This window comes from Populus euphratica, unplaced genomic scaffold (genome assembly GCF_000495115.2).
Source record: "Populus euphratica unplaced genomic scaffold, PopEup_1.0 scaffold309.1, whole genome shotgun sequence".
In the NCBI taxonomy this organism is placed as follows: Eukaryota; Viridiplantae; Streptophyta; class Magnoliopsida; order Malpighiales; family Salicaceae; genus Populus; species Populus euphratica.
In genome coordinates this window covers 415,339-432,204 of record NW_011500043.1, presented here as the reverse complement: position 1 = coordinate 432,204, position 16,866 = coordinate 415,339, and the positions used below count along the sequence as shown (strand labels likewise).

General features: G+C 28.1%; 1 protein-coding gene across 1 annotated transcript; it reads right to left on the bottom strand.

The window, feature by feature from the left end:
• Window positions 1–8,423: 8,423 nt before the first annotated feature.
• Window positions 8,424–10,661, bottom strand: LOC105107328 (alpha/beta-Hydrolases superfamily protein). The gene is made up of 6 exons (XM_011001219.1): window positions 10,185–10,661; window positions 9,646–9,757; window positions 9,453–9,546; window positions 9,147–9,324; window positions 8,993–9,062; window positions 8,424–8,913 (listed from the first exon to the last, which is right to left on the bottom strand). The coding sequence occupies exons 1-6, from the start codon at window positions 10,571–10,573 to the stop codon at window positions 8,602–8,604; spliced, it is 1,155 nt and encodes a 384-aa protein (XP_010999521.1). The 5' UTR covers window positions 10,574–10,661; the 3' UTR covers window positions 8,424–8,601.
• Between the last annotated feature and the right edge of the window lie 6,205 nt (window positions 10,662–16,866).

Sequence of the window (16,866 nt, the reverse complement as noted above, 5' to 3'; positions counted from 1 at the left end):
TGTGGTTTGACCCCGGTCTTGCTGGGTTATTTATTACTTCGACACTCCTACACTTGGGAGAAGACATCAATCTTTTGGTCGTGTCAATAATCCAACTAAGAAGTGAACAATGCTTTAACTCTTGGGAAAATACCAATGAACATTAAGTGCCAATGATCCTATATGTATTGAACATAAGAAATAGTGCTAGTAAGAAAGGAACAGTTCTAATGCTTTTTAGAATATACTACAGACTAAATCCGTCGACATATCTTTTGTATTTTACAAAGCTATCAGTATTTTTATTGGTGCAAAACAGTTTTTGTTGCCAAATTATATCAACACTATTTATGAACCCATTCTGCAAATACTTTAAATCACAATAGCACACATAACATAATAACATCATTTCTACGTATAACAATAAATAAACATAAAATAAATGTTTCGTTGTGATTTAATAACAAATAAACATCATTATCATTACATTAAAGTGAATTTCATCTAGAAATATTACATTACAATTAATGGTAGTAAATATTTGTGCTGTGCAAATTATTCAGAATTGTCTTTTTCTTCAATTTCATTATTTTCATATCCATTGCAATCTTATACGTTGATTTTGTCACTATCATCATCTTCATCGACTTGTGTATGTTCATTGGTTCTCAAAACATCATTTAACTCTTTAATGTCAATGTTAACAAAATTATTCTGGACGACGCAAAAATTTGAATTTTCTTCTAAGTTATTAGATAGACCAACTCGATATGGATAAACTAATTTATCAAGTTGAAAGATATCATCTCCCACAGTTAATTCATCATTGCCATCCTGAAAAACTTGGACATGACCCGTGGCTTTTAGTTTTCATTACGAATAATCAATCAACTCTTGAACGATCATTTCTAAAGGAAGGAGTGTATATGTAATAAATTTGTTGGCATTGCTTGATGAAAACAAAGACATCGCTGATATTGCAAAGTCTAGCTTTTGTATTAATTTCAACCAAACCATGATAGAGATTTATTATGATTCCCTTGTTAGTAGTATCATACCAATAACATTTGAATAAAAAAGATTATATTATATTCATTATGATATTGCAAGTAGTAAACCGTGAGTATCACTGACTAATAAGAATAAAGAGCAATAAATAAACTTGAATAGATTGAATCTGTCTATACATAACCCATGACACATATTCTTTGATTCTATTAAAAACTGAGGATGCACCCTATTAAAATATTTATAAGCTTCACCATTGGAATAGTGCATCATCACTCCATCTATAGCATCATGTGAATGATGTCATGTGCTTAGTAGTCTTTAATGACATGAATAACCTTTTTAGTCTAGACGTGATTGAAAGGTATTTAAGTTTTCTATGTGCGACAAGAGTTCTTCCTCTACTAGTTGTGGGTTTATAATGAGCATACCCACATGTTCTGGACTTGGTCAACTCTATATTTTCAAGGTAGTTTAACATGCAAAAGTTTAGACACAAATTGATTTTTTGGTATCTTAGCCTGAAGGGTTTCATCATAGATTTAACATCATAAAAGTTCTCTTTCAGCTCATACCTTTTAGGAAAAATGCTTTTCGCTCATTTGATAATTTTTTCATAATCAATCTCACTCAACCCATGATCTGACTTAATGGTAAACACATTTTTTAGGACCAATAATTTACTGTGATTTGTGCAAATATTCTATAATGGTTTGTCAAAGTCTTTTAAAAGAAAAAAGCTTGGCAATATCTGCATTAGGTTCTTCATCTACTATTGAATATTAACCGACATAATCTTGATTTTTTCTCATTACATCTATAATCATATTCTATATGGATTACTATTATCATCTACAACTTTATGCACTTTGCTAGAACTAAAAGTTGACCCAACCATCCTTTCTATCATGGTCTTGTGAGGAACATATGGATTTTTGTTTATAAACCAGCAAATGTATCCCTCCATAAACCTTTTTTTTAAGAAGTTGTATTGCCATAACATCTGGATTGGAAAACTTTTTATTTTTAGACCTCTTACATAGACATATAATATCACATCCACTAATATCAACTCCTAGAGTGAATCTTGTTGCATCCATGAACGATCATCCATTACTTATGTCAAACTTATATAGAATATTGATGATAATATGTATTAATTAATTATGTAAACTAAATAAATAATAGAACATTGGTTTACTTCAAACTTATTCAAACTATTTTAATAGTACAACTACTTCATTATCAATTATCTACATAAATTAAAATTTCTATATATTTACCAAAAATTTCAAGTCAACAATAAAATTGACAAAATATAAAATGGACTCGTTAAATAAACTATTATTTATTTCATCATAAAACACTTAAGTCATAAATTCAAATTAAATTTCATCAATTTACAAACAAATATAATTTTACAAAATCATAAGCAAATCCTAACATGTACAAATTATACATCCATACAATAAATTTCAATTGGAAAAAGTTATAAAATAAGTAAATGCCCAAACAAAATACATATACTACAAAAATATACAAAAAAAAATTAACATTTTAAAAATAAATTTAAATAAAAAATAGGTAGTTTTACTTACTTGATGTGAAAAATCCTCAATAAATTATAATTAGAATAGGGACACTAACAAACTAAGTGTTGGGGTGACTGAATTTGTAGTGGGAGGTTGATTTGTAATAAAATTAGAGGGGTTTGTGATGTTTTTTACTAAGAAAGATAAAGGGAGAAAAAATAGGAGAGGGAGAGAAAAGTGTTGCTCCTTAAGTTATAAATTAAATATTACATATGGATTTACCAATGAATTTAAATTTGTCAGTAATTTTATTTATAAAATAACACATCATCATATTTTTTAGGTTTTTATTTTCATTCCTTCAGTACCACTGTAATTCCATTAGTATATACTAAGAAAATATTTTTGTTTTTATTTACCGATGGCTGTTGTGAGGGCATATTTAGTAGGAAAAATTAATCTCAATTTATCAATGAAATATTTTCATAGGTGTGTCCATTTGTATTTGTCAATTTTCTGGTAATGTATTGTAATTTGTTTTCTCTAACTATTATCAAACACCTTCATAAAATGTCTTGACCATTTTTGTTTTTTATTATTGTTATTAAGACTAATCCTTTTATCAACAAAAGAATAAATCAAATCCAAAGGATTTAGTGAATCAAAAATATAAAACATTTCAAATGACAAATGATTAGTAGTAAAATACACTCCTATTGTATGCAAACTTTACAAAATGACACATAATCTTCCTAATTTTTCAATGTCCTTTGAATAAGAGTACATAATAAAGTATTAAAGTCATGTTTACCACTTTCACCATCCATTTATGGATGATAACTAGTTAAAAACAACAATTTAGTTTCTAACTTTTCCTATTAAACGTTCCAAACATAACTAAGAAATTTAACATGATAATGAGAAACAATATTTCTAGAAACTCCATGAAGTTGTACCATCACCCTATATAAAAAATCAGTAATATTGGTTACATCATCAATTTTATAACATGATATAAAATATTTCATCTTAGAAAATCTATTTGCAACCATAAAAATGAAATCACTACCCTTTTTTAACTTATGCAAGCCTAAAACAAAGTCCATGAACATATCTATCTATGGTTCCTTTAGTACATAAAAAAGAGTTTATAACCTAAATGGTAAAATCTTAGATATAGCTTACCTACACATGGTATATCTATCATTCACCCTTTGTACATCACATTTTATTTTAGACCAATAAAAATATTCATATAAAACTTCTAAAGTATTTCTAAAACCAAAATGTCTTATTAAACCATCCCTATGAGTTTCTCGCACAATTCATTAATCATAGAAATCTAATAATTTTGTATTTAAACTCAAAAGAAAAATGTACCTCCTTAATAGTAACATAAGCCACTATACCTCCTAAATAGTAACATCAGCCACTATATTATCCTTATCTTACTTCTACTTAATAACATATAAAAAGATTTTAATGAACTCTACTTTCTTAGCATGCCTTATATTCAACTTACCTTGTCCCTTAAAGTGCTTCGGGGATTATTGATTTAAATGGATAACAAATTATTTTGACCACAAGTAATGTTGTTAAGTTTTCAAAGTCCTTACCAATACATAAGCTTCTTGTCATAAACTGGGTAATTCAATGTTGCTCCATTAGGCTTTTCACTAAAATAGATAATTTGTTACTTCTCATCAAAATCAATGATGTTTGTTGAGATTAACCATTGACTAGGAAGAATAGGATTCGATTTATTGATTGATGATAAATCTAATTTAAAATAGAAGTCTTTAGTAGTTAAAATTAATGAATATTGTATAATTAGAGTCCTAAAATATACTATTGTCAAGAGTAGGTGCTTGAATATGAAGTATAAATTGTATTAGGATTTATGTTGTAAAATCTAAATCTAAAATAGACATTTTGTATAGGACTCAGACTTATAATTTATATGAAACTCGACCTCTATAACATTATAAATAGGTTGTCTTGTAGATGAAAATAATGTTCACCCCTATATATACAATTTCTTTATAACTTTTTTATAATTTACCATTTTGTTTTACTTATTACATTTTATAGCTTTCTTTTACAACTTTCTTTTAACTTTATTGCTTAAAAAAAAAAAATTTACTTAGTTTATGGATTCCTTGACATCACATACATTTATCTCTCAACCTTTTAAACGAAGTTAAGAATTTTACACTTTGTTTGATTTGTAAGGTTGTTAGATTTCTTTACTTAGGGTTAAGTCTCTAAGTGTGTGTGTGTGTCTAACACACACACACACACACATATAAAGGAATGAATAACAAGTAACATATTGATTGAAAAATCCATCCATCATTCAACATAATGGCACACTTAGTGGGAATAAGTTTTTTAAATAAAACATATTAGTAATCATGCCAAAAAAACAAAATTGTTAAAACATGGTTATAATGACTAATAATCAATTAGATGCAACTGATAGATGTCGGTTTTATAGCCATGAGAAGTTTGAAAATGACTCATAAACATAGAGGCAAATAAAGTATCCTTTATTAAATATGTCACATGATATGTCACATGATGAATCTTCATCCTTTAATTCCCTACAACAATAAAGAACCAAACCTAGATAGAACCATCATATTATTATATAATTCATAATGTATAGTCACAACAAGTTCCATTATTAGCTCAACTAAATATTGATAAGTATGTTGGTGTTTTTATACCTCTAGCACAACTTTATGGTTATTCTTTTAGGGTTTGTTGCTATCAGATGGTCACAACCAGTTTGGCCAAACTTTAGTTTACTGGTGATGGATTTTTATAAAGATATATCCTTTTATCAAAACTTAAACTTATCTAATATTGATTTAATAGTTATCTAGATGGAAATAGAAAAACATCTAACACAACTTACAACAATAATATTATGGTATTCAACAAGACTATACAAATTATGGTTAATCAGCTCAATCAAGTCTAAAACTAATCCATGCAAAATTGATTAAGCACTTTTTTTAGCCAATTTCCCAAGAGCTAAGTCTCAGGATCTACTTTGATAACAAGCACTCTAATAAAAATATATGAAAGATTTTATCCATATCCTAAGTATCATAATACCTTATAATAGGCACCACAACAAGCTCAATACAATTTAGACACGATCTCTTATGAGGACCACATACCTTACAAATATGTATGCAATATCATGCTAATTACATGGCTCTACCACCTTATATATATTTCGTTTAACTTATACTTAGATAGTTTAGTACCTTTTAGGTTGTATTCTAGCAAGACAATCTGAATCTTCAAATACTTTAAAGATTTTTTGTTGAAAAGCAAGCAATAACAAAAATCAATATAGTTGAATTAGCGTAACACTTCAAGGATATAGGGTTAGATGTTAAACGTACATCCAAGCCTACATATAATATGTAAAAAATACGTTAGACAACGTAGTTTCCAACCAAAAACATAATAAATTAAAATAAAATTTATCATGACTAGGGGTGAAAATTCCTATTAATTTTGATGATGTGATGCTTAAACTTATGATGTGAAATTATGTTTAATGATGGTTATGATTCTTGATAAATTGAGTTTTTTGATATGAAATTATTTAAGTTGAATGTGATATGATGGAAGTAGGGAATTGAAAAGAAATTATATAAATGTTGGTGTTTTAATAATGTAATTATGCTTAGAAAATAATTGAGAGTTTGCAACTTAAAAGATTACATATATTGAATTTTAGTTGATAAGTTAGCATTGGAAAATGTGAAATTATAATTTGAGATGTGATTAGTGGAGTGAAAAGAATGAGGATGTGATTGAATAAGCATAAACAATGATTTAAATAATTTAGGATACTAATTGGGGATGTTTCCTTGAAAATTATATGAGAAGTTTGAGGTTGGATTAATAGTTCAAGGAGTGCACATTATCAGAGTACTAGATAATTTCTACCACCTTATTTCTTTAATTAAGTATTGTTATTGCAATGTTTTCTTATTGATTCATGTGTCATAATCTTCAAAATGTATTATGGGAAATTTTGAATAATTTTAAAGTCAACCATAATAACAAAGACTTATTGAAATAAATTTAAAGTTGATTATAATGATGAAGACCTATTTAATAATTTCTAAAGTCAGCTGTAATGATGGACTTATGAAACAAATTAAAGTTGATCATTTTGATAGAGACACATTACATAATATTAAAGTCGACTGTAATAATAGAGACTTGTTAGATAAATCCAAAGTTCTTTATAATAACATATTTGCTGAATATCAAAGTCAATCATTATAAGAGAGACTTAATAATTAAATTCATAGTCAACTATGATGACCGAGACTAACTTAATAGACTTAAATTTAGTCATGATGTTAAGGGATTATATATTATAATGAAATGACAGAGTTATAGTTGAAAATATATAATTTGAATGAAATAAAATCATGGTAATTGTGTTTGTACCTAATTGTTGGAATCAAATGTGAGAGTAAAATATATTCACTTGTTATCACAATAATGATCTTGTTGTTAGGATTGCATAGCTTTTGTTATTAGGTAGAATTCTATAATTATGACTTTATATCATTTAAATAAACTTGATGCATAGGTTAAGAATTAATATTTTAAAGTTGAAACAAGTAAAAGAATAGCTTAGCAAGGGTTAGGCTATGAGGTAAAATCCAACAATACAAGGGTTGGGTTATCCTTTGTCATCATAAATCATATGGACATGTGAATCATATTTCAAGTTTGATGTCTCCATCATTTTGATAACAACATAATATATTATACTAAATATTAAAATGCATGGGATATTCACCGTAAACTTCACGCGCGCACAGATCATAGTGGATGACCATGTTTATTTTTTGATAATTCATTTTGGTCCTCAAAGTGTAATTTTAAGCGATTTAATTCTAATTTAAAGCTAGTTGCTTTTAATTTCTGAGTCAATGGTGTGATTAGAAGAATAGGAACCGAAATGAAAAAGGCATTAAACATAGGTGACATTCTAAAAGTTTGGAAAAGACATATTTTGATCCTCTAACTTTCAAAATAATACAATTATATGATTTTGATGCCTTAATTTTTTCAAATTCAATTTTGATACAAAAATTTATTTTTATTAATTTTTAGTTCTTAGTTGAGAGAGTAAAGAGAGAAGTCACCACACTCTAGCAGTAAAGAGATAAACATATTATTGACATCGATCTATGCTATCAAAACAGTTGATATTTGAAGTTCATGAAAAAACAAATCTGAGTTTGGTTTGATTTTTTGTTTCTAGTTTATTGTGGTTTTTGGGATAATTGTTTGTTTTTTAGGCCATAGATATGTTTATAGTGATTCCAAAGGTGTTTAGGGTAAAAAATGGGTTGAAAAACTGGTTTTTGGGTCAAAAAATTTAAGCCATAATTTTTCAGCCACAACCACCATAACGGCTAGAATCTAGTCAAATCATACAACACGTCATCTTACTCAGTAAGTGATGCATCGTTTAATTTATTTTAAAAAAAATTAGGGTGGACAATCGTTGCAATAGAAATAATATTTTTAATATGGATAGCCTTGTATAATGTTTTTTCCTTTTATTTTATTCAATCAATTTAATTTGTATGTTTATTCTTATTATTGTTTGCTTGAATATAAATATTATTTTAATAAACAAATTCAGCAAACACAACCATGTAAATATCTCGTCTTGTGAGATTAAATATCTTGATTTATATTTGTCTTTTAATTTTTTAATTTTTTATTTTTAGTTATCGTTTATATTTTCTTTTCACTTATTAACACACATAGTTCTCAATTTATCTTATTAAATGCATGCATAAGCTTTTTTATTTTTATTAAAGAAATTTCAAATATAAAAACGTTTTGAAAAAACTTGTGTATATAATTTTTTTATTTGAAAAAAAATATTTGACTCGCAAGGACGCACGGTCAGTATCGGGTGTATCATAATTTTCTATACAAATTAGCAAGGGATGATAAGCTTCTTAAATTCCAATATACAAGGAATGGCTTGAACTAAATTCATTCTAGGAAGCAGAATGTGTCATGAAGCAGCAAGATGAGCCAACCAAGGAAGCAAATTGTCATGGACCAAGTCTGGTTTGTCATCATGAGGACAGTGTCCAACGCCTTCCAGCATACAAAGTCTCACATTTGAAAGCTGAGAAGGCAAGGAAGAGAAATATTTGCCAACAGGTCCATCAATAGGCGTGAACGGATCTTGATTGCCCCAAAGAACTAGAATAGGTATGGAAATTCCAGGCATCAGTGTCACTGGGTTCGGCCCTGGTGGCCCTGTCACAATTGAAACAAAAGCATCGAGTGCCCCTTCCTCACATGCTGGTCCTCTGATAATCTGAAAGTATCCATGAGGAAATGAAAGTTCTGAGTGGATGTTCTGTTAAATCTGCAAATAATCTATATGAAGATGTTACCTCTACAAGGTCTTCATCCACGGATTCCTTATTTCCATAAACAGACAATAAAATGTTCTTCAGAGTATCTCTGCATCCATCATACGACTTGTTTTAGATTTTCGCAGTCATTGTTGTATTTCTGTGCTATAATTGGTGAAAGTGCATAGCTTACCTCTGTTTGACACGCTCAAAGATCGACGATGCAATTGCCCTTTGCTTCAGCAAAAAATCAATTAACCAAAGCAGAGGCAGCAACGACTTGATCCTCCAATCATCAACAATCGCCTTGTTGTTCATGCCACCAGAGCAATTCAGCAGCACAAGCCCGCGAACCAGAGTTTGACTAGAATCTATAATCGCAAAAAGTGTAGTAGGCATGAGGAAAACCATAGATTTGACTGCATGGGTAAGTTTTTGCAAGGGAATGTTTCGTAGAAAGTATCTTCTCTCTGGAAACAAAATGTACAGCTTCAACTACCTGAGGCTGCAATTACGCAAGCTAAACTCCCAACAGAGTTCCCTATCAGCACAGTTGGTTTCTGAATAACTTCATCCAAGAAATCTAAAATTAACTGCACAGTGAGTCCAGAATTAGCAGGGTAACATTTTCCCAAGGTTAAGAAATGCTCACTGTAAAATATAAGACAACTTAACTTCTGATAATGGAGTACCTGAGCCCATGCTTCCATGGTATATGAAAAGCCTTCTGGCTTATCCGAAGCACCAAATCCCAGAAGGTCGATGGCATAGACTGTATAATTTTTTGCCAATGTATCGATATTCCTGATAAAAACCTCAATGGCGTGAACAGAAAACATAGTAATTACTTAGAAATTGTTCGAAAATGTAAAAGCTACTTCGAGAAATGCCCTAACATATTAATTCTTGCTAAACCAATGAAACATGGCTCTATCATTACGAACTGAATATGGCAATGTTTTTCTTCGGTCTCCTCTAAAGGTAGCGTGGACAATCCATGTGAAGTGTGAAAATAGCTTCTATCTTATCTTATATACAGCAAAAAGGTTAATAGAAGAAGAGCTCTAAGAGCGAATGGATTTTCTTGAATTTGACAAAATGTAACCTAAGACAGACCAGACCCCACATCATATCACCACCAATAGTTAGTGGCTATTGGCTAAGAAGGCAGATTATCAAGATAAGGGTATGAAGTTAATATGTGGCTAAATTATTTCAAAAATCAACTAACCTGCGCCAATGAGGAATGGAGGCACCGAAGCCATGAACAAGAAGAAGAGGAGGTCCAGGGTTTGACTGTGAATCAGAATTACAAGAAACAAAGTAATTGATGGAGAACTGCCCCTTCCACAACCACTTCTTGCACCTTTCCCTTATCTCTTTAATCTCCAAGACTTTTCCACCACTAGAAGAGGATGAGGTGGAACCAGTAGTAGCAGTATTATTACCGCTGGTGGCAGCAGCAGTGATGTTAGACTTGATGTTCCAAGAGACGGGCTTCTTGCAATAACGAATGTGGCCATGTTTCCTTTGCTGACACAGAAAACGTTCCCCATTTTTATTTACTGATGAATAATGAAGAGGAAGCTCAGCAGCTACTGCTAGTGCCGAGAAGCCCATGTCTCCCTTCGTCCGTTCTTTTCTGATTTCTCTGCAGAATGAGAATACAGAGATCCTATAGTCAATTTTAAAGGGTAATAAAGTCAAATGGAAAACTATTGTAGTGAGGGCGAGTATAGCCATTTGCCAATAGCCATTGAACAATTTAACCAAAATAAAAATAAATAATGAATTTGTCAAATGCTTTTCTTTAATATCTGCCCTTCATAAAGTTGAGCTACAGTTCCTTTTTCTTTTTCTTTGTTTTTTCCCTCTCCAAGTCAAACAATTTGTGCTTCTTGTTTCTTGCTTCTTTGTTTCCATTCCAAGTCATATTTTTTGTATGACTTGTAGCAAATTGCAATAGGATTATGTATTCATCTACCCTTATATTGTATAAAATTCATATGTTTAATTAAAGCATGTGGAAAAAAAAAAGGATTTGGGTTATGCACGGTAAAACAACCTAATTCATATTGATATTATTTATATTAGTACAATAATATATAAAAAGAGAAAAGGATGAAGAGTTATATTTGACAATAACTATTAAGAATTGTAACTCTTTATCTTTATAAATATATTTATTAAAGTAACAAAAAATAACAAGAAAATAAAAAAATAATCAATTCTTTGTCAAAAAAAGAGAGGAAAGACTCTCTCAAATTAAACCCATTGTCAATTCACTAAAGAATTATTTTTTCAAACAAGTTATATTTAAATAGTGAATAACAAGCATTATTCATTATTATTTAATGTAATTGCACTAGGATTAGTGATACGAATTTCCTAAAACATGTTTATGTTTTTTAATGTAATTGCACTAGGATTAGTGATATGAATTTCCTAAAACATGTTTATGCTTTTTCTCTCTTCTTTTATTTTTTTTAATATTGATATCAGATCATATTGTTATGTATTTCCAAGTCTAAATAACATGTATGGTCCAATTATTTTTAACATAGCTCATACATTTAAAAAGAAGGTACAGTTTTGGATAAAAAAATTTAAATATTGGAGGTTGTTTGCTCACTTTAATTATGTGCATAAGTTATAACTTAATAATATTAAGTTGTGGAGTATGTTCTTGAAATCCCAAGTTTGCTTTGTGTGTTAAATTTATTTGCAAAATGAAATTCTCCAAAACTACAAATTCCAAGTGATTTTTTTGTTATTATCCTTTTCAATTTCAAAGTTTTATTTTAGAAAGAATTGTGGAGTGGATATTTTATTCCTCTTAAATTTTACATAAATTAAGAGAAAAAAAGAGGAAGTACCCTATGCATAATAGAAATTGTTTATACAATAAATGGAATGTTTATCAAGAAAATATTTATTATAAATTTTATTTGATAACAAAGAAAAGTTGCAACTAGGATTCTAACCTGAAATGATGCAAATATATTACAGCCATAGTTGGGCTACTTAATTTTTTTCAATTATACAACATATAAGAATATAAATAGAGTTTAGTGACACTAGATAATAATAAAAATTGTCCAAACTGTCATATATTTTTTACCTCGTAACTTGAAGCAAATGAAGATGCATTTGACCTATAATAAAAATATCAAAATGATAAAGGATGCAATACACCACCTTGACATGGAAGAGGATCTCCTAAAAGCTAACAAACCTAGAACTTATATATACATGGTTAGCTCTAATTTACAAGGTGCAAGACAAAAGAATTGCAGGCATTAAAATAGGTCTAAGTACAAGAAAGGTAAAAAGAAAGCCACCAAGAAGCAAAAGTTTAACCAACTAGGAAAAGAAAAACATCCTTTTAAAAAGAAAATAACAATATGACAAAAGTCAAGTGCTTTAACTGTGGTAATAAAGAATATTTTTCTCATGATTATAGCAAGCCCAAAAATTTGAAACACCTTTATGGACTTATGAGTATAATAAATGTTTCTAGTTTTGTTTTTCCAACTGAATCCAATCATTTGTTTTATAGACTTAGGAGTCACTGGCCATGTAATAAAGGATAAGGATCTCTTCATGGAATTTTAGTGAGTCCCACAAGAAACACAATGGATATATGTTAAGAACAACTCTAAAGTAGATGTGAGAGGGATTAGAACATATATGTCAGTTATGCGTGAAGGACAAACCTTAATTCTATATAATATATTATATGTTTTATATATTCGTTAAAATTTAGTTTTGTGTTGGTTTTACTAAAGCTAGGTTTTGATTTGTATTTTCATGAAAATATTGTTAAATTGTCATTATAAACAAGTTTTTATGGTAATGAATATTTATTGAATAGTTTTATTGTATTAGATGTTGATTTACAAGTAATGTATTATTTTTTTTATTTACATCTTTTATTAATTGTGAGAATGATGTGACTATATGGCATACAAGACTAGGCCATTTAGGCCAACAATGAATGAATAGTCTAGCCGAAAAAACTTTATTGGAAAATAGATTTATCTACTTGTGAATATTGCGTAACTGAAAAAAAAAACAACAAGAAAACCATTTAGAAAAGATACCAAAGATGAATTTTCATTGCAATTGAATATTTATGATATTTGTGGTCCAATAAATATGAGAGCAAGACATAGAGATGTCTATTTCATTACCTTTATGTATGATTTTATGGTTTTTTTAAGTTGTCATAAATCATAAGCTTTAAGTTGCTTTATTAAGTTCATGAACCTAATGAAGAATCAATTAGACATGAAAATAAAAACTTTAAAAACCAATCAAAATCGTGAGTATTTATCTGATCTTTTTAGAAAATTAATAATGAAAAAGGAATAGAACGACAATTAACTATTCCTAGAATACTATAACAAAATGATGTTGTATATAGAAAAAATATAACCCTACTTGAAATGGTTAGGTCAATAATGAAACAAGTAGATTTACCTATCATTTATTAGGGTGATGCACTATTAACCGCTATGTATGTAATTAATAATATAATCTTTAAATTAGTTACAACTACACCATATAAATTATAGAAAAAACAAAAAATTGATTTTAGTTTTTTGAAACCTTTAGGGGTTGTGGTGTTTATGCTCATTCTTCTTCTTCTAAATATGGAAAACTAGGTCCAAAAGGGAAGAAATATATATTTATAAGATATTCTAAACATTCAAAAGGATAAATGTTCATAGATAAGCAAGAAAGTAGAAATATAGCTGAATTTGAAACATGAGATGTCACATTCTTAAATAATGATTTTCCTCAACAAAGAGAAGTAGATCAAAACCTATCTCCTTATGAAACTCAAGACCAAAATACTTCAGCTATACAAATTCAAATGGGCTTACTTTCAAGTAAAAGCAATATATAAATAGATGAATTAGTTACAACTGAACCTTAATTGCTACCTATAGTGAATACATCTATGATTATTGGTTTGAGTGGGAGTAATATTATCATTAATTCATTAATGAATCAATCATAGCTATGATGAACTGGTTATCATATTCATTTTTTGTCATCATTTTGAGATTGAAGGGAAATCACTTATTGTTACTACACAAGATAAAGAGAAGCTAAGAAATATAAATGAAGCTCTTACATGCCCTACTAAGGAAAAATAGATTAAGGCAAAATAGATTAAGGCTATGAAAAAAAAATTTAAATCTATGAAATTAAACCAAGTTTAGAAATTGATTAATTCACTGAAAGGACATAAGTTTATTAGGAACAAGTAGGTTCTTAAAATAAAGCGAAAGGTTGATGGTAGTATTGAGAAATACAAGGCTTGATTAGTGGCTAAAAGATATATATAATAGGAAGGAATTGACTATTATAAGACATTTTCACTTGTTTTACCTCAATAAGATTAACTCTAATTATAACAGCTAACTTGAATCTTAAATTACATCAAATTGATGTAAAGATAGTATTTATTAATGAAGAATTAGAAGAAGAAATCTATATAAATAGGTTTTGTCAAGGAAGACTAGGAACACATAGTGTGTAGACTTTTGAAGTCAATTTATGGTTTAAAGCAAAAAGAATTTTGTGATTTTATCATTGTATATGGATAACATACTAATAGCTGAAAATAATAAAAAGTATATTAATGAAATTAAAGGATGGCTATCATCTAATTTTAAGATGAAAGACATGAGTGAAGCTCTATAAATTCTTGAAGTTAAGATTTCAAGAAACCATTCAAGAAAGTTATTATCTCTTTCACAAAAGATAAAATCCTTATACAATTTAGTATGTTAAATTGCAAACTCATAAATACTTTAATTTTGAAAGTTGAAGCCTTAAACCATAAATTAAGTCCTAAGACATCATTAAAAAAAAAAAAGGAACAAATGAGTAGAATTTCTTATTCCAATATAGTTGTGAGTTTAATATATGCAATCATTTATACAACACCTAATATTTGTTATGTTGTTAATCTAGTAAGCATATTGAAAAGCAATAAGAAAGATTCTAAAATATCTAAAAAGCATAACCAATTATTTATTGTATTATCAAGGGAAATGATTTTGATTAAAAGGTTATATTGATGCTAATTGGAGAGGAGATTATGATGAAAGAAAATCTAACTCTGGTTTTGGTTTTTTATTAAATGATAGTATTATATTATGGAGTAGTAAAAAACAATCTTATATAAACTTATATAAGAATAATAGTATTATATTATGGAGTAGTAAAAAACAATCTTATATAAACTTATATAAGAATAATAGTATTATATTATGGAGTAGTAAAAAACAATCTTATATAAACTTATATAAGAATAATAGTATTATATTATGGAGTAGTAAAAAACAATCTTATATAAACTTATCCATGATGGAAACTATATTCGTGGTATTTTTAATTACAATACAATAAGTTATTTGGTTGAAATATTTTCTGAGAGTGTCTGATATTATTATTAACTCATTACAAGTGAACTATGATAGCCAAGCTGTAATAGCATTTACAAAAGACCTTAAGTACCATGAAAAAACTAAACATATAAATATCAAATATAATTTTATTAAGAACATGGTTGCATATAAGGAATTGAACATGAAGTATATATTTACACGAAAAATGGTTGCATATCAATTTACAAGGCTTATTCTAAGAGATGTTTTCAATAGGTATGTTAAGTCACTTGAATTATGTAGATATTAATGTATTAACGTTTAATATTTTTCCCAAAATATTCATGACTATTTTTATTATTAATAAAGAAGTTATTGATACTTAATTACGTAAGTTGTAAGACATATATAAATGTTTGTGTTTAATACATATATTAAAAATAAACTATGAGAAATATGTCAAACAAATAAAAGATTAACCTTCTCCCACAAACAATTGACTCCTTTATATTGTGATGAATAAAGGTGAGATAATTTTAAACTTATTATATGAGTAATAAAAGCACTTAAGTGTAATATATAAAGTTTCTTCTCAATTGAAAAAAGGATCATTGAAATCTATGTTATAACTTTGATCCCAAATGATTATTTAAAATATCAGTCTGTTTGTTTTATCTTCAAATGTGAGTTTTGATAAATCAAAAGCAAATAAATAGCTAAGTAAACTCAAAATTAGACATTGAATGTGTATGAACTATTATATATATAATATTATTAATGAAGATATATACTTTAGAGATGATATCATAGGATGTGTTTAATATCACATACATAATATGACCAAATAAAGGTAATGCAAAACAAGATCTCAATTTGATATTGTGTGACCCTAAAGCTTATTAGTAATCTTTACTTGTGTTATTATGACTCTCGTCTGTCTCTCAAGACTTAGATTATATTTTTGCTATCATAGCATGTTTTCAAAGGATTATGAATGATTCAATGTACAATGATATTATTAGAAAAGAAAGTCAAGTAGAAGTTAAAAAAATCAAGAAAAGAGAAAAATTATTTTGAAATTATCACATCGACTTATATTCATTGGTCGACCAATTATGTTTGATTATGTGATAAGATATAATTATAAATACATGAAATATAATGAATAAGATCATGAGAGATAAAAGATGTGATAAATGATTTAAAGTACTACATATTGCATCTACTCTATGTCTTATTATTAAGAAGCTATAAACTCCTAACATCACTTGTGCTATTATGACTCTCGTTTGTTTCTCAAGACTTAGATTATATTTTTGCTATCATAGCATGTTTCCAAAAAATTATGAATGATTCAATGTACAACTATATTATTAGAAAAGCGAGTCAAGTAGAAGTTAAAAGAATCAAGAAAAGAGAAAAATCATTTTGAAATTATCACATCGACTTATATTCATTGGTCGACCAATTATGTTTGATTATGTGATAAGATATAATTATAAATACATG

Bases quoted from the DNA above. Each gene is read 5' to 3' on its own strand.
- LOC105107328 (XM_011001219.1), bottom strand. From the start codon at position 10,573: ATGGGCTTCTCGGCACTAGCAGTAGCTGCTGAGCTTCCTCTTCATTAT. The intron at 9,325-9,452 runs GTAGTTGAAGCT...TTGCGATTATAG, and splicing joins TTGCGTAATTGCAGCCTCAG to ATTCTAGTCAAACTCTGGTT. The intron at 9,063-9,146 runs GTAAGCTATGCA...TGATGGATGCAG, and splicing joins TTTGAGCGTGTCAAACAGAG to AGATACTCTGAAGAACATTT.